The 24,245-nt window shown below is 36.1% G+C and overlaps 1 protein-coding gene across 1 annotated transcript; it reads right to left on the reverse strand.

The window, feature by feature from the left end:
* Positions 1-5,430: 5,430 nt before the first annotated feature.
* LOC114650229 (matrix metalloproteinase-21-like) lies at positions 5,431-23,908 on the reverse strand. The gene is made up of 6 exons (XM_028799771.2): positions 23,200-23,908; positions 22,971-23,110; positions 20,477-20,618; positions 13,467-13,724; positions 8,196-8,368; positions 5,431-5,954 (listed from the first exon to the last, which is right to left on the reverse strand). Exons 1-6 carry the CDS (start codon positions 23,906-23,908, stop codon positions 5,652-5,654), a joined length of 1,725 nt encoding a protein of 574 aa, XP_028655604.1. The 3' UTR covers positions 5,431-5,651.
* Positions 23,909-24,245: the final 337 nt, after the last annotated feature.

Genomic DNA, 24,245 nt, shown 5'->3' on the forward strand with positions numbered 1-24,245 from the left:
CCACATTCTATTGGCTCTTCTGTGTTCACGAAGAAATTCTACTGTTTATTTTCATATTTGCATACATTGTTGGTTCTGCCCTGTCTGAGAAAACATTGCAAGTAAGCTGCCCTCCAGTGCTGTGCTCTTCACTGGATTTGACTCTTGTTGTTATTATTAACATTAAACAGTACCACGCTTTATTTCAGAATTATACCAATACCAGCCTTCTTTTTTCTTTATTACAATTTAGTTAGATCTGCTAGTACATTAAAAAATGTTGCCAATAGAAATTGCCCCATCAGATTATCAGCTTAGTTTTTAAAGCATCTATATATATAAAATCCCTATGTGCATCCAGGTGTCCGTGTGTGGGTGTCTTCTGGTGAAGTGCGCATGCGCAGGGCACGGTGCTATGCGCGATATTACTGTCAGAGAAAGTTAGAGGCGTTTTACGGAAATACAAACCAGTATTACTGCGAGAGGAAATTAAAGGTACATAATACAGTGACGCATATTACAGCCACATACAAGCCAGTATTACTGTCAGAGGAGATTAAAGGCATATTACCGACGCGCACGCCTGTATTACCGCCAGAGAAAATTAAAGGTATATTATGGACGTACGGACGTATATTACGAACGTACAAGCCAGCGGATGTACAAGATGGTATCCTTCAATAAGGGCGCGCAAAGGCATCCTTCAATAAGGGCGCGCACAAAAAGGCGAGCCTCAAAAGGACGACCTCAATTGGGCACAGCGAATAAAGGCGCGCGTAAATAAAGATCTGCACCTGTTGCTCTTCACATATTCCAGAGCCATTTGAACTAAATTATCTACGCGCCCTTATTGAATAGAGCCGTACAAGACAGTATTATTGTCACAGAAAATTAAAGACACACAATACACGGCGGCAGCCCACGAACAACGGTCAGCTCAGCAAGTAAACATCAACAAAAGAAAGGCTGAAAGAAAGAAAAATACGACCAACAAAAGAAATGAGGTCAAAGTCCCTTGCCATTTAATATAGACTGTTACTACTAATGTTTATGCACTACTGTTCTAGCGCCCATTATTGTAACGGGCTAAATGACTAGTTCAGGTATAATTTCCAAAAGGATATACAGCAACCAAGAAAAGTAAAGACACACACAATGATCCAGTGACATAGCTCTTTCCCCTCTCCCAACGTCTATCTTAGATTTTACTTGGGCATCTTATAGTCTTGGACGCTGTAGGCAAGTCATAATGATGCTCTTTGTATTTCTCTAATGCAACAGATTTCTCTGCATATGATGCCAGTGCATACCTTTACTAAACAGGCTTAAATTACTGTATCATATTGGTTTTGTATTAATTACTATTGATTAAAATGTTCATATTAACAGCCAGAATAAATATCAATAATAACTTTGATCAGTCCATCGCTTTTCTTTCATTTGGCAGCTTGAAATTGCTCCCTTCCATATCTCTAGCTTGTTATTTTTTATGCCAAGAATAATGTGGTCCACTCCCTCTTTATTAAATACATTTTGCAAACAAGACAGTCCTCATGTTACCTCCTGGTGCCTGCAATCTTTTTAAATGCTTTTTCCTCTTATATATCTTACACCTCCTAGATTACATCTTGCCTGAAGAAGGGGCCTGAGTTGCCTCGAAAGCTTGCATATTGTAATCTTTTTAGTTAGCCAATAAAAGGTGTCATTTTGCTTGGCTTTTCTCTACCGCCTAGACCAGACAGCTTTGCGTGTTTCCACAACACTACACAACCTTTTATTTGTATCACCCCATATTGCAGTCTCTCTGTCAAAATAAACGTTCTGAAAATGAATGCGTGAAATGTTTTGCCCCATAGTATAGAGACAAATGCAATTGTACGTGATGTAATTTCACACAAGTAAAAGTTAAAGTGATGTTGGCTGCATGGCACCTTATTAACTTGTTCATTAAAGCCCCAGCTTCCATTATAAGCAGTACTCTTCTTGAACTTTAAGATACTACTTTTCATAGAACAAGTTATTTTAGTAAATTTTTTTTTAAATTCTCACATATTTACTGTTTGAGTTTAAATGAGTAGAGACAAAAAATAAATGTTGAAATAATGTACCACTAAAATTTCACGGAATAGTTTTAAAAGAAAAACTCTTGAAACAGAAATCAGAAACTAGCACGCAAGTTACGTGGGGCAATAGAGCAAGCACTAACATACTTTTCTTAGCATCACAATAAGAAGCCACTTTGACTTGGCTAAATACGGTGGAATTAAAAAGAGAAAATACAATAGAGTGAGTGACTATAATTTCTGCCTCCATAAAGGAATGTATTAGTAAAGGACTTTCATTAATAAAATGTATTCATATGGACTGCTGAATTTGTATTTGTAAATTGTTGTTTAAGGCCAAGACTTCTTTTGACATCACATAACTAGATAATATACTAGAACAAATTTGACGCAAACATGCCATTGAGCCCATTAAGCTTAGCGCATGTGCAGTGCATGTTACTGATGCATCAGTCACAATATGGGAACTTGGCGTGAATGGGGTACTAGTGTATCATACCGCATACACCCACACATATCTACAAGCACTCAAACTGGGCCAATTTAGAACTGCAAGTTCAACTAGTGTTCACATACAGTATTTAAGGTGTGGAATGAAAAACCACTGCAATATGTAGAGAGCTTGCAGGTTCCACAGAGATCATTTCAATATCACATTGAAAAGACTCCACTGTCTTAAATAGTAAGTTTGCAGTTGGTGCCTGTGTTTTCCTTAAAGGTCAATTTTGAGTCTATGGCTCTCAATCAGTGATCTTTCTACACTAGCAGTTCTAAAATTATAATATGCATTAATGGGAGTCATCATATGCTTCTTATATCTTCTTATAATCTGTAAAAACTGAACATTTGCTAGACTTGCAGCAAACCTGTAAATAGCCGAGAAAATATGACTTGCTAACAATGTGTCACGACTGCGTTACAGAGTTTCATGATTTATTTTGGGTCAGTAATCATAATGTTCCTCCTGTTATTTTTGTATTTTGTTTTTATTGTTATATAATGGCATAATTGTAGCAATATTTTGAAGTCAATTTTTCTCAGAGGCACCAACATTTTTTAGTTAAACATTCATGGTTGCAGTCATATTCCTGTTCATTGACGGTGACACTTCAGCATTTTGAAACATGAACTCATTATGTCATCATTATAAAAGATGGCAGTGCATTCAGACTAATGTCCAACCTTTAAATTGTGATAGCAAAAGTATTGACTTTTGGAGAATTTAATTAGAGAAAGAAAAAAGATTGGATCATTAGATCTTTTTTTGCCATTTTTGTCTTAAATTTTGACAGTCATACAATTCATATATATATATATATATATATATATATATATATATATATATATATATATATATATATATATATATATATATATATATATATATACTGTATATTTGGTATTTGTTCAGTGCCTTTTGCAGATGAATCTTACTGATTTTCCCATAAAGAAAGACCTTTATTTGAAAGTCAGTTTTTGACTAAATCTGTCTTTTGGACATTTCAGTCCTGGTTATCAGGTACATCAGGAATAAATCAGGTAAGCAGTTTTTTGTTTTCTGTTAAATAAAGTGAAGCTGTTTAGTTTAATACATTCATGTCACCAGCCAGTTGCATGTTTTTGGGCATACAAGTGAGAATATTACTGTAATCTATACATGTAACTATACAGATACTGCTACTCTTACTACAGTATTACTACTACATACTGTACTTTATTAAGCAATGGAATTACTGCTTGATTAACTCATTACTTTTAATTATTGGCTACTAAATCAAATACATATGTTTGGTATGCACAGTATTTCCAAAGACTAACTAAACTCATCATCACCATTACTGCACTTTAATGGAAATATTCAGGCTTTAGCGGCCTACAGTATACTATACACATCTGTACAGAGGGAACATACAAAAACTGTTGGCACAGGCTAGTCCAATTCTTTGAAGGTACAGCTTTTAAATTGTTCTTTTTTCTTCATGTTTCTGCTGCTGTATGCATTTGAATTTCCCCATGGATTAATAAAGTTTATCTAATCTAATCTAATTGTAGTAAATACAGACACAGATTTTTTTTGTCCTTACAATAACCTTTCAAACAGGAAAAGAATAGTGGTAATAAATTAAACAATCTTTACAAGGGTTAATTGACTTACGTCTGCATGTGTGTGGTGTATTTATTGCTGTCCCTGTTCACTATTGGTATGCCAGTATAAAAGTCGCATTACATATATTCATACCCTGCTAATATAATACTGCGAATGCTAAAATAATGCATGCAAACTTCATTCATATTACAAAACAAGCAGTCACATCTTCATAAAGCTTTTCTCATACCCAAAGTCAAGAAGTATGTGAATAAATATACACATTCTCTTCTGTGTTTGGTATAAAAACAGCAATTTCACCTGATATGCAAAACAATTGAAAATTACGTTAGACTTCCAAATGGCAATTATAGACAGATTCTTAACAATATTAAAATATTGCAAATACAAGAGATACTAATTTATTTCAGATTTGTTTGTTTTGATATTCTGGTATTATAACTTAAATGGAGCAAATGAAAGAAAGAAAGAAAGAAAGAAAGAAAGAAAGAAAGAAAGAAAGAAAGAAAGAAAGGAGAACAGAATTCCTCACAAGAAGATGTATTCAAGGTGAAATTATCATGCTACCTCCTGATGATTTTAATCGCTCAGTATGGTATAACATTTTTGGTTCTTTATTTCACCTTACACAATTTCTTGTATTAGGAATTTGTTAGTTTTTGCATACCCCTTGGGGTTAGAGCGCAGGGTCAGCCATTGTACAGCGCCCCTGGAGCAATTACAGGTTAAGAGTCTTGCTCAAGGGCCCAGCAGAGTAGGATCTCTTTTGGCAGTGACGGGGATTCGAACTGGCAACCTTCTGGATACCAGCACAGATCCTTAGCCTCAGAGCCACCACTCCACTTGTTTTTTTTTTTGGTTCTTTATTTCACGTTATACAATTTCTTGTATTAGGATTTTTTTTAAACATGTATTTAATATTGCTGATTTTTACTCATATTCTTTTTACAAATAATAATGGACTTTTCCTAGACTATTATAACTGTCTTCTTTAAAGTTATCCTACAGAGAAGGTATTCTCTTTTAGTTTAAAATAAAGATGCATACTGAATGCCAGTTACTGTATTAAATAGCTTGTTTATTAATTGCAATGTACATTTTAAATTGTATTAGAAAAATTCTATTGTGATAAACTAAGATCTAAATGCCTAGAAGGAGGCAAGAGACTTCCCTTAAATCAGGTGTTGTTTTAAATGACTGAAAATAATTAAATTCTCCTTCTAAAGGTCTGATCAGCACCATGAGCCTTTAAAACTTATACCTAAATTCAACCTAACTGACTTGACAGAGCCTCTTCAATAGACTGTGCTGGAGAGGACTCCCCATTTTCACTCAGATTAGCCTGTAATCCAACTTCTAACTGTGCCTGCTACCCCTCTGTTGGTGATCAATCTCTCCTTCTAATGGAGCACATCTCAAAGGACAGACGTGATGCTGCAAACAACTTAACAAAAGCCACTAAGAGAAATGGCTCTGTTGCGTAATCCAAAGGAGCATCTTGCTCATTTTTTAGCTAACATGCTCATATGAACATCGCAAATGTCAAACCATTGCTCGGTAACCCTATGGTGTGGGAGTAATGCGTTATGAGACAAAGATGGATCTTTCATCCTGTCCCGAGTCCCAGCCACTCGCCAGAAGTTGAGTCCTTTGAACAAGAAGAGTGCTTGATGGCTGTAGGAGTAATAAGCAGCATCTAGGTTCATAATCGGGTGGTCTTCAGGGTGTGTAGCAGGAAAAACATCAATTATTCTCTTGGAGTAGCCAGCCACTTTCTTATTACTAGTGATGTTGAAAGCAGTAACCTGCAAGAAACAGTAATGAAACTTTTATTTTCCCTAATTTAGTATTACTGATATTATGAATAATAAACTATGAAAAAATGTATGAATAGGGCTGGGTGACATAGTAATTCAAAAATGTGGGTGCTGAATAAATCACTACAGCAGAAACCATAACTTAATAGAGTTGGCTTTTAATTTAGTAATAAAAATCATACAGAAATCATAAAAAAGAAAAAAGAGTTTAGGCATTGCATGATGGGAAAAGGGTAATTGAAGAGAGATGATACAAATCAGAATCTTGTAATGTTATACTGTCTTTAAAAATAAAATATTTTTATTTTATAATTTAAAACTTGAGAAGCAGCCTGTCAAAAAAATTTGGTGGAACACGGGAAACACGTTGCATGAAGTTCATAGCTGCCAAAGAAAAGGGGCTTCCTATGGTTTCTGTATTAGTAATTTATTGCTATGTAACACAAAAAAGCTTTTGTTAATGTCTAATTACAGATCACTAAGTGACTAATGCAAAAAGTGATCAAAAAGTTTCCAGCTTTTCTTAAAAATGTAAAAATCTGTGAAGACAAATAAGCTTTATTTTTCAGCAAAATCTCCATGAACACTAACACACATGTAATAAAATTCATGAAGCTTTTTCACTTCACTAGAATAAAACATTTTGTTTTGGTTGTGCAACCACTCTTCTGTAGCTGACTTGTTGCCTTCGTCATTGGTGTAGTGTATCCCACAGAGTCATTCCTTCAGACTGGGGAAGAAATGGTAGTTACTTGGTGCTAGATCTGAAGAATAGGGTCACATGTCTTTGAATTCACAGTTTCACAGAGCATCCTCTGCAACCCATGCGGTGCGATCTGGGATATTGTTATGGTGGACAAGGGGACTGGTTGACAGCTTTCCTCTGTTTTTTTTGTTGATTGACTACCTCAAAAACCAAAGCAAATCATCATAAATCACTTACTGCATCATACTGTTCTTTTAAGGCATTAAATATAATATGGGTTACATCCTCAACATCATAAAATATTGTGCACTTGATCAAGTTTGTACTGGTTTGTAACGTGGATGCCTTTAGTGATGAAGATTCACTGTGATACTATTGTTTTGATTGCTGTTTGAACTCTTCGTCATAGAGATTTATCCAGTATCCAGTTAAATTCATTTCATTGAGATTTTCTGTGGTACATTAGATGCAGTGATGTTTAATTTTATTCTGGGCATGTGTGATTGGATGTGTCAACTGGATAATGTTTAATCTGTTTATCTTTTTTTTTTTTCTTCAAAAAAGTTTGGAATTCATGATGGCAGTGTCACTCGGGAGGGAGCCAGTTAGGCCTCCGTCAGTAAGCCTACTGCTTGGAAAGCCTGCTGGCAGTTGGTGCATACATGGCTCACAGCGGCTTCATGCTGTACTCTTTGCTGGGATTCAGTTACCAGATAAAAGGCAGCAGGTAAGCTGGCTCTTTGGGTTTTCCAGCTGGTATGTGAAATGCGCGTTGTGGCACCCAACACCAGTTTCAATGATGAATCATGCATATGAGGAGACATGTTAATTTAGTGTGTGCACATACATGTGAATGGGCATTGAAGTTCAGTCCAGAAACAACTGACATTCTGGGAAAAAGAAAGACATGTGCTAGTGGGAGCAATTTAGCAAGCAGGACATTTGGTAAAAGGAGCAGCTGAGAGCACATAACAGTCAGTAGAGTGACAAAGTCTGCTATAGATCTGTGGTGGAAGCAGAAAAAGTCATTTTGTATTCTCTGAACACTTACGAAAGGGGAAAAGTTGCAGTTAGGAGTTTGGGGCTGACTATTCTGATAGAGCTGTTAAAAAATTGAGTGATGTTTTTATGGCAGATTGTTTTTGAACACTTTGATTGTGGGTGTGTGCAATATCATCACAAGCATTTTGATGGATGGCATCTCTCCTAGATTACTCTTTTGTGCCCAAACTACTGTAATTGTTCTGTCCTCCCACAATCTAAATTACATACGGCAATTTTGAAAATGGATGGCTTTTGTTGTTGTTGAACCTGTAAATTCAGTCACGTTTTGTGACATGAAAACAGCTAGTGATGCCTGATTTTGTAAATGAGATTCTGTTGTCAAATATGACTGCCCAAATTCACACGTGAACATTTTCAGAAAACGTTTTGGTGCAAGAAACATGATATAATATTGCATGCATAAATAAAGCATAGAATATAACAGAGAATACCTTGAGATGTATTTACAAAATCCTTACCAAAGCTCCTCTGAAAAAGTAAATGCAGTGATCATGTCTGTCAAAGAAGGCTGTGTCAATTGGACCTGTAATGCCAGGGAAACCCTGAGAGATTGTGCGGGGATAATGATTGCCAAGGGGATCTTCAATATATGACTCATCTGTTTCCCAATTATAGCGCCAGTATTGTGTTCCTAAAAAAAAAAAAACATGCATTTTAACAAAATAAACTACATACTTAGTCTAGCCTGCAAGGCAGCGATCTAACTGATAATATCAGGAATGCATTGATTTTTGACACTTGGCTTGGATATGCTATTAATGTTAGTTTCTAACTTTTTTGATACTTCATCTTTTTCCATATTTTTCATATACAATTTTGTGGTTGTGGCTCCAGGACATTGTTAGACAACAAACGCACACCCCAGCATAGCACATGACATTGACACAGCAACATTCAAATGCAGGAGAGACATGGTACTTAAACACCAAATCAACAGGGAAAAAATCTTACTGATTTTGTCTTGTGTTTTCCTTTGTTGTTGTGAGTTTGGTTTTCTGATATGCATTAGAACATTTTCTACAAACTAACTCTGATAAATGTCTCTGATTACTTTTATGACTATTCCTTAAAGAAAATTCTTAGTAAAACTCTGCCGCTGTTATCAAACATGTTATTTTTTTAAACTCAACTCACATCACATGACTGGTGTTTCGCAATTTTGCAGCTATTTCAGATTACTAGCAAACACAGTATAATTAAGCATTATCTTAAAATTAATATTAATTTACATCAGTTTTAAATTATACAGGTTTAAGAATGTACATATTTGTCACCATAAATGATAATTTTTATATTCTTTTAATGTTGTCTTTTGTGTTTTATTTTTTGCCATTATTTAGATGCATGGTGGTGATGTCATCAAGTGTCGCCATTTTGGAATGGATTGCTATTTCACCATGCATCCCTGCAGGGGTTGTGCCACTTGTGTGCATGTAATGTCAAAGGATGTGGTCATCATTAAAAGAGTGAACGTTGTGCACAGAAAGTATCAAGTGCACTTCGCTTATCACAAAGGAAAGTTTCTTTATGCATGAGAATACATTGGGAAATGTTTTCGGTTCTAAAAATATCATCATTAATTGATGCCATCACTTCAAACAATTGTATTTGCATTTACTTTTCATGGGTGTTGCCATTCTGAGTATCTGGTCACTATGTGAGGTACCTGCCATGTGAGACATGACATCATGGCTGCCATGATAGATAAGATTGCTATTTCATTAAACAGTGTCTAAACCTTAAAACTCTTATTACATGACACAAACTGAACAAAACAAAGCTCTGAATGCTTTTTAAGTTTTAATTTTTGTTTTGTCTTTCTCTTATCAATTCTGGTAAAAATGTTGGTTCTTGTGACAGACAATTTGATCTTTAGCAAAATTAACCTCTAGTTGATTATACAATATCCATCCATCCATTTTCCAACCCACTGAATCCGAACACAGGGTCACGGGGGTCTGCTGGAGCCAATCCCAGCCAACACAGGGCACAAGGCAGGAAACAATCCTGGGCAGGGTGCCAACCCACCGCAGGACTGATTATACAATATTCAATGCTTAAACCTTTTAGAAAGACCACGTCTCTATCTCTGTTTTGCTCTAAACAATTCTATCAATCATAATAGACAGTAGCCAAGGGAAAGCACCTAGGCTGACAATGACAAGATGTTTTGGGTGGGTTTCACAGAAAGGTGTATTTATGATCAGTTGTCGTAAGAATAATCTTAATTGATAACTTGATCATACCTTCTTGATGTCTTGACAAAAGAGGTGGAGGTCTCTATAAAATGATACCACAGAACGAAACTGATTTTTATGAACAAGGATTGGGACAAGAAACATTGCCAAATGTCAGAAAGCTGGATAACAAAAAATCTAATCTGATCTATCATCAAGCCTAAAAGTACTTCTAAAAACCAAAGTCAGAACTTTCAAACCACAGGGTCTTAACAAGGAAAACAATAATCAAGGTCTGTATCTACAAACTCAGATAACAAGGAATTTACTGAGCGGACATATATTCCCTCTAACTCATGATATCATATGTCATAACCCCCAGTTGTGAAGAATAGCAACATGCAATGGAATAGGACATAACCAATCCTAAAATTGCAGTGCCCAATGAAAAACAAAACTGTTGTATAAATGTTAAAACATTTAATGTTTTTATATAACTTTTTTTTACAAAAAGTTATCACAATAAGATTTAGCTACTTTTAAAACCTGCACATGAATCAAAAAGTCCACAAAATGAAAAACAAACCTGTAACAAATTTTTAACAAAATCAAATAATAAAATCTAATGTACAGTATAATGGATTTATTTAGAATGACATTTTATTCAGATTGTAAACAGTGTGGAAAACAACTTCTTTGAAAAAATGCAATTAAATCATCTTGTTTACAACACCTTGCTGAAATTTGTACAAGCCAGCAGTTGGTCTAATTATGCTGATCAGGTGAACCTCGCATATACAGTATGTTTTTCTAAATTCATACATTATGTTTTTCTAATCTAACCATTATTTTTTGTTTTTTTGCTAAAATACATTAAATGCTCCTGGGGATAAACCACTTGTACACTGATGATTGTGAGAATTCAGCATTTTGATCTGGTAGTCTCATGATTTATAGTAGGGCATAGCAACTAAGAAGTCTCAAAATGTGGCTAAGCAGCAATGGATATTCTATTGAAAGAATATTTATAAGGTGTTATAAATTCATTCTCAGATACTAAATGTTTTATAAAAAAAATAAATATTAGCCCGTGGCCCTGTGTTCAGATTCAGCGGGTTGGAAAATGGATGGATGGATGGATAAATATTAGTGTTTCTTGGTTTTCTTAATGTTTCTGTTGTAGTATTTATATTAATGTTAGTACTCAATATTCAGGTAAAGCTAAGTTAAACTTTTTTTTATTGGAGTCAGAAACAAAACAAGAGAACTCCAAAATTGCAAGCTCTTCTGAAAGGGGCCCAAACAACAATTCCCACACGCTAGACCTTTAAATAGACTTTTCAACTGTGAGCTGGACTACTTTCAAGATTGTCGAAATAAGTCAGTTTTAAAAATTATCATGCCTTGTACAGGTGTTTGGAAAATTCAGGTATTCAGTTAAAAAAAGAACATAACTTTTTTAGATATACCTTGTGATTTCAGTTTTGATTTGGTCATGAGTCTAGGATGACTTTTGTTATGATATTTTCTATGCTGTATTTGATTTTTTTTGTCTTTTATTAGAGTGCCTCATTGGTACATGCTACTGTTTCAAAGACCCTGACTTCTGCGTTTGAATCCTAACATTCATGCCACCTTCCCGAAGACTGCACATTCTCTGTGTCCATGTGTTTTTCTTTTTCAGGGTATTCCAGTTTTCTATAACATTTCAAAGCCAAATGTTTTAGAATGATTTATGTCTTTAAATCATCATGTGTGTGAGAGATAATGTAAACTTGTTCTCTCTCTGAATTGACTGGCATTCCAACCATAGTGTGCTCCTACAATGCTCTTAAACTTGTTAGCATTGACTCTGGCTCACTGCAACTTTCTATTTGAGTATTTGAGTTTAGAAAATGAATAAATGAGTGACTGTTTTTTTATTGAACAGTAATCACTTACTCTGAATTTGATTCAGCATATGGAACTTGAATGTAATCTATGCTTACTTAAAGCCACACACACATACAGTTGAGTAATGATGAGTAAATTCTGCAGAGTTCACTTCACTCTGAGGTCAGTAAGATCACATAAATGTTTTGTTGAACTCTGCAAGATGTATTAAAGTCAATGGTGAAATAGGAGCTGGACTAGTTTTGAGTGGATTATAATAGTTCAATGGTGTTTTAGTTGTCCCTGCAGACTAGACAAGCATTTGTCAACTATATTAGAGCTGTGAGATAGCAGTGCTAATCACCGTTTCACTGTACTTCAAATAACAAAAGATAAACACAGAACAATAACTTTAAACAAAATACAGAAAATAGCCACAGGCTAGCAATAAGTAAAAAGAAATACAAATATCTTTGCGCTCAAAGAGTTCCAGTCTTGTGGTACATATTAGTAATGCGACAAAACTGTGATATCGGACTGGCTGTGGGTGTAGCTGGAACATCTTTTTTGTTCCTTTCCTATCTGTGCAGATGCTTTGCACTTTTTGTTTTTAGAAATGCCTTGTAAACAGTAATAAATCTTTTATTATTATTATTATTTTACAGGATTGCATGTATTTTTCTTCTTGGGGGGACAGCTCCTTTAATAATTATTTTGGATTCTAATGCAGCATATGGCTAATTATGCATGCACATTATAATTATGCATTCACAAAGATCAGTGTTATTTATCTGGTGAAAGTACTCAAAAAATTCTCATTATTGCCAGCTAATGTACCCTTCAAATGAAAATACTAAACATTTTTGTTTTTTTTAAGGCATGAATGGTAAAGGCTGGAGCACCAATCAGGTTGTGACATTACACATGCCCAAAGCAGATCTACAGTGATCTTACAGTATGCATACATGAAAGTTATGTACACGGCTTTGAAAAGCATCATGGGGTGCTGGAAAGAAAGTTTTTATCTAAGCCAACCATACGAAAAACTTCCAGGAAAATATTAGTTGAACAAGGTCACAGGAGAGTGTAGTATGTAAATGCTTTGGAGAATTTTGACTATTGAGACTATTGATAAGGTAATCTAAGCTTGAATCTTCCTTGGAGCATATCATGAAGAATAAAGATGTTTTAAACATAAGGCAGGACATAGGCTGATCCAAAATTTGTTGAGGTTCCTTTTCTTGTGAGCAGTGTGTTTATAAACTGGCTGTATTATTAGCCATGTATCTGATATAAAAAAGAATAATGTGCTGTGTGATGAAATAATGCAAAAGAGGATATTATAGCAGACATACCTAGGATAATATAGTACTTAATGTTTATAATATTAAATATCAGTTTGCAGAATACTATCATTATAGTAAGATGTAGTTTTTCAATCATATATTCAACAAGTTACTGTTTACAGTTTTTTTCTTCCGCTTGAACCCTTCTATAGCCCTTGTATAACATGAAAAATAGACCCTCCTCAGCTTCTACCTTTTCCGTTTCTCCCTGGTTGTAGAACCTGTGTATTTTAAGTTTACTATTTAGATTTGTTTTGGAGGCTGTAGATATTGCTTCAAACCTTGTTAGTTTTTTACATGTGCATCAAAAGCAAGAAACTGTAGCTTTCCATACCTTTAAAAAAATACTTTGTATCCTCGTAGTGGGTCCACACATGAACAAAGGCATCAATGCCCTCAGAAGGAATGCCTCTCCAACCAGAGCTCACACGGTGAGGATCCCCATAGCGTGTGCGGTTATTACGGTTTTCATACATCCAGTACCAGCTCTTCCTGAAGAAGTAGGTATTAAATCGAGACACCAGCTCCCCATGCTGGTTTCTTTCCTTCCAGACCCAATCAAAAATGGTGTCAAAGGGTCCCTCACACACCCCTTTAAAAAAAAGTGGAATAAAATTTAATTTCCTTGTCTTTAGCAAGTTAGCAGTTAGCATGCAGTTTATCTTACAAATGCTTACTTGCTTTAAATGTAAAACTACAAAAGAACATGCAACATATTTTTTGTTATGACTCTTGGGATGCTGCCCCACCATTTGGGCTCTCAATGCATTTTTGCTGTTGAAGCAGCTACTGTCTAGTTGCATCCATCCACTTCATAGCTCAGAGCTTTGGGAGGAATAACACACTTTGCCTTTTCATTTCATAGTAATTATAAAATATGGTTAATTTAAATACTCTGTTTCTCAAGATATTGCATATTGTGATAAATGGTAGAAAACCTTTTAATTTTTAAGATATAAACTGTCATGTGCATCAGAGGGTCACCATCCAAGTTCCTCCCAGATGTGTAATACCACCATGGACCAGAAGTGGGCGCTGGTGCTAACTGTATCATCATCCTTTGCCTCCACAGTGTCAAGTGAGGGCAACTGACTCCGCCCTTTCTGACCCCAGGACCATAAATGCCCAGGCGCCTGGAAGGAAGCATCACTATTTGCCAGGAGAGCAAGAGAGATGAGCTTCCATTCAAGAGTTAATAAGCCTTACTAGAAACCAGAGGGCAACATTTCAGTTTGTATACAAGGACAGACTGACAGGCACCCTAACATTTATCCTAGTTATCATAGTGTTATTATTTTGGACGATCATAATACATTTATTTTCAAACTTGTTCATCCAGTTCAGAGATGCAGAAAGACACAGTCTAACCCAGTAGCATTAGGTGCAAGTCGGAAAACAAATCTGGATGTGGTTAATTTAGAGTGTGCACTTCATTATTCTCAATTTACATGCTTCCAATAGATCTGATCATTTCAAAACTTAAAGTGAATTATCACAGCTATACAGACAACACACACAGATTTATTTGTCGATATCACCAGATGAATCCAGGGTTCTAAATCTTATTACCCTGTGTCTCACCAGCATCATCAAATGGATGAGTAAGGAAAAAACTGAAATTTTAAATATTGGCAGCAAACAAAAAAGCAAGGACCTTATAAATATAGGCCATTTGACTTTATAAATAAGATTGGAAGTAAAGAATCTGCATATTTTAGATTTAGCGCTAAACTTCAAATTACACATTACGCATGTTACTAAGACTGCATTCTTAGAGTTAGATATTTTATATCACTGAAAGATCCTGAAAATTAAATACCTGCTTTTGATTTTTACAATGCACTTCTATCAGCATCACCAAATAAAAGTCCGCTGCAATTAGTCTAGTCCAAAATAAAACAGCAGGAATGTTAACCAAAATTAGAAAGTCTTAGCATATCTCATATCGTGTCTTTTAGGATTGATTTTTCAAGCAAATAGCCACAGATAGATTGACTTTAAAATACTTTTAATAGTATATTAGGCTCTAAACAATCCAGCACCTTCTTATGTTTTGCAGTGCTTGTATCCCTACAATCTTAGATCCACTATCACTGGTTTGACTCAGTATTCTAGGAGTCACACATAATAGAAATGGTGAAGCGGCTTTCTGTTTCTTGGCAGCAAAAAACTTTTCCATTAGAGATATGCTGAGCCAGTACAGTTGAACTGTTATAAAATCTCACCTTTTTAGTCTAGCTTTCTTGATCACTTAAGAAATTACTAGCATCACTAGCATTACTTCATACTGAGCATAAAAGCAAACTGGTTCTTTTCTTCAATGCAGTTCAATACTATTTTTTTTATACGTTAATCACTATTTTTGTGTGTTTTCTTTTTTTTTCCAGTACTCAGTAGCACCTGAGATGCTAGCCAGATGAAGAGGCTTTTACTAAAGCAATTTGTTAATGGTGACACATGCATGAACTGTTGAATATCCCAGGGGTATCTGGGCAGTCTTTTGGCCTTGGAAGCTTATTTTCTCAACTGGAGTTTTTATTCTTATGTTCTCCTTGGCCATTTTAACATATGTAATCATTAAGCTAACCATTATGTACTGTTAAATAAATAACTATACTTTAGTTTTTAATGGTCTTTTTATAAATATATTGTAAAGCAATTTGAGAATGATTTAAGATATGAAGAGGTAGGGGAAGTGACGGCGAAGGTGGTAGGGATGAGAATGGTGCCCATATGCATGCATCGCATGGCTGCCGAGAGTTGATTCTACAATAAAATAAAAATAAAAAGTGGAATAACCTTGGAGGTCAATCATCACCACGAAAGCGGATAGTAGACGTAACGTAGTATATGTGTACCAAATTTCAGGTCAATAGGTCAAAAGGTTTGAGAGTTGCAGGTGATTTAAAATCCTGGACAGACGTAATGGACAGCCACGGTAGTGTATTATATAAGAAGATCTGTAAAGTGTTTTGTGAAGGTTAATTGTCACTGGTTTTCTGGGTGTCATATCAAGGCTTGAACACAGCAAATAAAAGAAGACCTTGGAAAGAAGACTGTGTTTCATACAGGCATTTATTTTAATAATGCTTTATTTCTAACCAGTCTTTTCTAAGTAAAATTCTAGAAAAAGCAGTTTTCCAGCAATTAAAATTAGTATTTGAATACGCCTGGCCAACACCATAGAACATTTCCCCAAACTCCTAAAACCATCCATCCATCCATTTTCCAACCCGCTGAATCCGAACACAGGGTCACGGGGGTCTGCTGGAGCCAATCCCAGCCAACACAGGGCACAAGGCAGGAAACAATCCTGGGCAGGGTGCCAACCCACCGCAGGACACACACAAACACACCCACACACCAAGCACACACTAGGGTCAATTTAGAATCACCAATCCACCTAACCTGCATGTCTTTGGAATGTGGGAGGAAACCGGAGCGCCCGGAGGAAACCCACGCAGACACGGGGAGAACATGCAAACTCCACGCAGGGAGGACCCGGGAATCGAACCCAGGTCCCCAGATCCCCCAACTGCGAGGCAGCAGCGCTACCCACTGCGCCACCGTGCCGCCCAACTCCTAAAACCCACTTTTTAAATTTGTTTTTTTAAATAGCAACATTTTACTGTATATTCCACACCTAATTGACTACGAATGCATTAATTTTTTCATAGTCTTCAATGAATTTGCAATCACTATTAATCTCTACTTTTTTCAGCTTTCCTTTTCAGTTTTTCTGTGGTGGTGCAAAGTTCTGTGCAGCCAGTTACGATGTTCAAATGAAAGTGGATACTCCAACTGCATCAAATCATCTAGGACAAAGCCTACAAAAACAATACGGAACTGCTTAAGAACATTTCATTAGGTAGAATGTCCAATGGAGGCTGGACAGTGTTTTGGCCTTGAAACTCCTGTAGATTTTATTTTCTTCAGTTTATGTAGTGTTTTTTTTTCTATCTTCCCCTGCTATTTGACCTTATCATCAGGCTTTAGAGACTTAAAAAACTATTCTACATGTAAGGATACTACTTGTCTATAAATTATATATTTATTTTATGTAAGTGTGTATTGATTAATTTATCCATTATTATTATCTAATTTTAATATGTTTTCCTTTTCTAGTAACTATTTCTTTGACTTCATATAAAGCACTTTGAGCTATATTCCTGTGCATGAAGATGTGTTATAGAAATTAATACTCTTGTTGTTTTATATTCTTGCTTCCAGTATATTTCTGTTCTGTTTGTTAGTATCAGATTTTCCAAGAGGCGTTAGCTGTAATACCAAATATTACTATATACTTAAATAAGTAAACAGTTTGTAATTTTACAGCTTATGGTGTTTAATTTGCAAATTTCAATATACACAATGATGGTGCTCACATCCTGCATGCTTCCTGCATAAAGTTTGCATATATTCCCCATATCCGCATAGGTTTCTTCCCGATGTGCCTGCTTTGTCCCACAGTCCAAACATATGCAGGTTAGGTGGATTGGCAATACTAAATTGGCCCGCTGATATGTGTGCATCTGTGTGTTCAAGCTGCAACAAGACTGGTGTCCTTTTCAGGGATTACTCCTGCCTTTCACCCTATGTTTGCAGTGATGGCCTTCAGCTTTTTTACAACCCTGCTTAGGATAAAGCAAGTTTAAAACATTAATGGAAGGATGGATGGATGTATACAATGGCTATTAAAACTGATAACAGGATTACTCTGGGGGGAGCTGGGCTATTTTTAATATCTTCCTCTCCTCATTACCAATTTTTTCAGGAAAGCTCTGTTCCTACTTATAAGAAAAGAGTGAATGAAGATTATTTCTTCCACAAGCTGTAAGCATTACTTTGGTTTCTCTGTTCTCCTGATATAATATTGTGACGTGTGAGTCCCAGTCTTGCACCCAAAACACAAAGCTGAGTCTCACAACTTTAGCAAAACCAGCTTTATTCAACTTGAAACAGGAACAGCAGGGTTATTTATTGCAGCGGGATCTACCACTCTACTAAACACAGACAGAGCAAACAGGCAGAGTCGGGGCCAGGTCAGTGGCCAAGTTATAATGTTCCCTGCATTTATAATGTTCCTTGCATCACCCATCAGCAAGAGGCGCTTATAGCGCGATCTCGATCAGCTTATAGTTGTTTCCATGGCGGTATGCTGCTGTGCTGCGAACCAGCGGTTGCCTTCGGCGACAGGCAAGCAGTCACGCTTTGGCGTGTCGTCCCGTTGGGGTTCAGAAACCTCACAATATATTATCTCTTTTTTATCCCTTCCTTGTGTGTCATTAGAAATAAGTATAATTAACATTTTGGCATAATGTAATTTGGCAATTATTTTTGCTGTGAAGAAAAACTGAGGGCACTTTCCCTTGTTTTACTATCTATGTCTAGTAGTTTTCATTACCTGTCCACAGTCTGCTTCTGACTTGGCTGAAGACTAAAGATAAGAGAGCAGTCACCGTGAGGCATTATAAAAGTGTATTGCTGTAGGTATAAAGAAGCCCCATAGTATTTCATTCTGTCCTGTCTCACACAATCTGGTTTATAATGCAACCCATTTGTACTTATCATATATTCCCATACACATATCAGTACAACTTAAAAGAAAGCAATGGCTGAATTTATTTTGGGGATCAGTTTTAAGGGACTTTGGAGGGAGGGAGTATTCTGGACAATCAGTGATGCAGTCTCTGCTTCTCTCCTCAGTTTGGAAGAAACACTACCAGAAAGATGAGAGATGTCAGATCTTGGCACAGGAGGAAAGTGTCATTTATGCAACAACAACACTTGACGAGTCATCATGACGAGTGTGAGCAACTTTTTTCTTGTTGTTTTAACTTTGCCTTTAATAACACAAGAACAGAGAGACCTAGCTGTTGCACCAACATTTTGATGTCAGTTTCTGATCCTTTTAACACTTTAAAATTAAAATAACATGCAGTACAACCAAAAAACATTACCACCAAACAAAGTAAGTAAAATATGTTTTTAGATTTGGGTATCCCATATATTTATTATCAATGTTGAAATAAATTCAGTGCTTAGTACAGTATATGAACTATTGGAACCTATATTTGGAATACAGTACCTAAAAAGGTATCTGATATTGTTACTACAAGATTAAATATCTTCTTAACAAAATTATTATTTTTTTGCATGTTGTTAGTCTTATCAGCATTAATTGACATAAATATCAAGAAATCAATACACACAAGGATTCATAATATAATGTAATGTGTTTTACAGAAAATCAATTTGGACCCTAAAAAAATATGCAAACCATACAGAAGGCATTCCAGCTCAAAACAACCACTGCTTTCTATGGGGAAAGGCATCAATGATACACAGTAAAAGTCTTTTCCTTTATCTGCTTCAGCTATCAAGGCCAAGTATAACTCTGAGTAGTGCCTTTCTCAAGTGTCTCTTATCACACAAACAAGATACGCATCATAGCATTCTAATGTTTTTCGCAGACTGAGATAGTGGCTTATTCTCTGTGTCATATTCAACTTTTAAGGCACAGACAAGACACACAGGAAGACGTATCTCCCAAACGACTATTCAAAGTTAATTCCATAAGACTGTGAATGTGGGTGTGTGCATAAGTAGGCCTTGTCAAGGACTGTTCAGAACTGTTAACTTCCTTTAGCCCACTGTTGCCACGAAAGGCTGTGGCCCCTACAAACCTGAATGGAAATAAACATATTTAAAAATGTTATGTTACACTAGGCCATTAATGTTAACACATTGAAAGGAATACCTACACTTATACAACGCCCCACTATCATGCTCATCCTATGCTCTGGATAGTGTGATTCCTCATAGAGCCATTGCTTGACCAAGCACCATTTCATTCTGGGACAGGTTTTTTGCATATGAAGTTAGTTCTTTGTGCTTTGAAAAACTTCGTAATATGTAGAAAAAACTGAAATCTTGAATGTTTGGTAGGAAATCTAGTGAAACACTAACGGACTTAGTGTTAATAAACTGTGTTATTATTTGCAGCAGGAGTCCTTTTAAAATCATGACCCCTAGGTATTTCTTAGTTCTGTTACCATTTATTTATATGATTATTCATTTTTAAAGAGTCTGGTATGGATCTAAATAAACAAAGGTACTTTCTGGAACCTTCATGTGGAAGAGTCTTTTGGCAAACAAAAATGGTTCCCCTATAGCATTGCTCTGAAGGACCACTCAGGCACCTATATTTTTAATAGGGTACCCTGTAGTGTTCTTTATTCTCTAAAACTACAAAACACATACCATATAACAGATTAAATATTAACATTTAGCATCCATTATAATAGTATTCTTGTGACAGTTTGAAAGCAAGGGTTTTCTCACCATAGAGTTGCTGAATGGCCCTTCTGTCATGCAATGAAAGCTCCACAGAATCACCTACATGGAGGTAGAAAGGGTGCATCACTGAACCAGGCCGAAGCAGGTGAGGGAGTCCCAGCACGTGACCGATTTCATGTACTGCAACCTAAACGAACCACAATGAATGTCTATTATCTTTGAAGTGGATTTTTAAAACAAACCTGTCAACAGGAAAGTAAATGTTAAAAGCTTTATGAATCAAAAAATTCTTGTAATTGTTATATTTGAATGGGCTGCAAACTGAGATAATAAACAACAACAAATAAAACCTGTAACAATGGCACTACAGAAAATAAAACCAAAGTCCAATTAAAGCTTCAGTAACATTTTGAATAATGATGTCTAATGACAACAACTTGTTAAACTGTAAAGTTTAGGAAAAAAAAGCAATATTGATTGAGTGAACAACCTCTACAAACAATCACAGTATGTTCTTACTGGTTCCCAATCCTTCAGAACGCACTCCCAGCTTTTTTCTGATGATATCAGAACTCATGTGGAAATATTCCTCCACAGAATTCAATAAGCTGTAATCCATTTGGTCACTAGCACATATCTAATCTGCCACTTTGATACCTTCTGGCTCCTTCCACAACACATCTCCTGGATCTTCTGGACTCTGAACACACAGTGTTGAAGACATATTGAAACAAAGTGGGTTACAATGAGACATGTTCCTTTCTCCTGTTACTGTTTTCAAATAACCATATGTACTTATATATCTTTTTAAAGTCTGACTGGATCCTCTGTCATCATGCAAACATCCACTGTAAAGTGATATTTTCAATAGCAGGAATAAAAGAAAAGGAACAGTATATCCAAACCCAAACATAAATTACTTTAAAACCAATTTGACAATGTGGTGCTGCTGTATGAATAGTGGAAAATCTGTAGGTAGAAGGAGCAAAGAGCGGAATTATTTGTGACTCAAGTCAGCTGCCTCATTGTTTTTAAAAGGCATCTGTGTGTCTCTCCTTACATTTCCAAATCACTACATATATGCTATTTGGTAGAAGTCTTTTGCAACACCATTGGATGTAGAGACAGTTTACCACAGTGAAGATTAATTTGTATAAGCCTAATGTAGAGGTTACAATCAATCTAACAGCATGTCTTTGGGTGGTAGGAGAAAACCTTACATACCCGGAGAAAACATAAACCACATACACAAGATAAGGGAATGCACTCTCCACAAAGACAGCTATTAGGTTGGGGTTCAAATCAAGAAGTATGGCGAAGTGAGGAAACAGCACTCAATACTGTACCTCCATGCCACCCCTATTTTGGTGGTAAAGTATCCATCACATAAAACCATCCTCCTTGCTCCTTGCTGATGCTAGAGCTCAGCTCTGGCCAGCTCCTGCACAAATTGGACATCTTTATTAGTTTCAAGGGTGTTAACAACTTGCACGTGTAAGACATATTACGTGATCCCTGACCCGATTCATATATTTTCCAATATATATGCATTGCCGATAATTTGAAATTCCAGAGTGAGGGGTGACAAAGTTCATATTGTAGCTGATATTCAAAGAAGGGATGTCAGAATGCCAAAAAAAAACAGTTGACCAGACAAAAAGTGGCAAAAACAGCTTTATTCAAAGAAATATTTAAATGCATTTTAAATTCATTCTGCACTCTGTCATTTTAATGTTTCATAAGTTAACAGGCATATATCCATATATTTTTATATCTGTTTTTTCCACTGTGAAAACAGAGGAACAAGGCAAGAGGTAACCCTGGAGATGCTATGAATGTACACACAAGCAGATACCCACAAATACAGCGGACAGCATGTCCTTGTTTGGTTACATGAAAGTGGAAAGTGATTCTTCTAACTGAAGGTATTTTGGAATTCTCTTCTATAATCCTAATTTTTGTTCTAAGATTTCTTAGGTAAGGAAGACAGACGTTTCAACGTAAAGTTATTATACTCACTAGTCATGATACCTAAGAGTGGCGGGATGCTTGCATGTTGCTTAGCTCATGCAAGTAAGAATTTCATTGTGTTCTGTACACATGACAATAACGTCCCTATAAAAGTATGATTTCAAAGAGTTATGGATACCCAAGTCCCAAAGTTATGCATGTTATTTTAATAGGTCGCTTTAAATTATGCCCTCTGCAGGCTCAGGCTTCATTTCATTCTTGAGCCCAATGCTGATAGGATAGGTACCATTTCAAGAAATCCTTAATTGAACAATTAACAGACGGAGGCCACAAAGTACATCCATGGTCAGTGTGAATGAACACCTCCTTAGTTTATGTTTAGGTATTGGTTTGGTTCCTGACTGGAGACTTTTCTGTGTGCAAGTTTGGTGAATTCTTAGCAGTTTCCAAAATACTCAAAAATGCTTTGGGAGTAGTATAGAAAGTAAATCAAAGCTGAGCGCTGCATCAAATTACAAAAGCTAAATAAAGTCTATTCTCAATTTTTTTTAAAGTAATAAATGAATACCTTAAGCAGGCTGATTCCATGATCTGAGCTGGAGGTGCTGAAGAGGTCATCATCATCAAAATGGATTTCACCAGGCTCTACAGTGTGGGCTAGCTCCTGTCCATTTCCATCAAACGGCTGTGGACATCCAAAATGCCTGCCTTTTCACAAAGAAAAAAGATGTCAATGCATTTGTCAAATGGTAGATTGTACAATATATCAGAAGTAGCACAATAATGAAATTAGTCACCTGTCCCAAAGCCTAATTTGATATCTATCTCCATCATGTCAGAAGTGAGGTCCTCCTCGAAGTCAATTGGTGCCACTTCACTCCAACGCCGAAAAGCTTGTTTAAAAGTGAGCCTTTGGTCATCAGATGAGAGATAAGAGCTGTGCCCTTCTGCCATTAGACGCCATTTCAGAAGGGGTTTGGCAAAAGCCATGCCTAAGACAAATGGAGAACCTGTGCTTATCCGTCTGCTTCGGGGCATTAGGTAATCTAGAAATCTCTTCCTCCTTGCTTTCTTGTCAATAAGGTTTTCCTCAGCAGTGGAACCAAAAAGCCCACCTGTTGGTGTTGGCTGTTGTTCTTTGACTAATTCATTTGGCATTCTTCCTGGAAATTTTATACTTAGGTCAGCTGATGAAAACATTTGCTGAAATTTAATTTCCTGGAAACCACAAAAGAAAGATGAATGCAAACTTATCTGGCTTGAATTAACTCTTGTGAGATCGTTTTTTGAAGAATACCCTTGGGATTTTGTGAAGCTTCCAAACCCTCTCTGTGTTAATTGCCTGCAGAAGCTCTCAGGGACTTGTCCACATTCTAACCTTTTGGGAAACTGTTCTGAATGAGCCATGGGAAAAAGTGCTTCTTCAGGATGACTCTCTGAATATCTGATAGTAGTGACAACTTGTGTTGGTGATAACTGGATGTCCTGGATCTGTAGCCTCTTCATATCAAAGGTCTTAGGCCAAAAGCATTTAGTGTGGGAGCTCTGAATGACATTGAAAATAAACAGAAGAGTCTTTGATTATAAAAAGCAAAAATACAGTTGAAAAAACATTAGACACAACACAGGTTATGCAGACTCAAGAACCGCTAATAAAGACATTAATTAATTATAGTTACTGATACCTGTCTTCAATAGGTACTGTGTCCAGTAAAAGAATAAAATTTAATGAGAGGTTTCCCATATAAAATACACCATGCAGAATGGTGAACATCAGAGGATATCCTATTGTTATGCTAGTAAGAGCAAAAATCCATATTTAAAGATGGGTCCAGATGTAAGG

This window comes from Erpetoichthys calabaricus, chromosome 1 (genome assembly GCF_900747795.2).
Source record: "Erpetoichthys calabaricus chromosome 1, fErpCal1.3, whole genome shotgun sequence".
Lineage (NCBI taxonomy): Eukaryota > Metazoa > Chordata > Cladistia > Polypteriformes > Polypteridae > Erpetoichthys > Erpetoichthys calabaricus.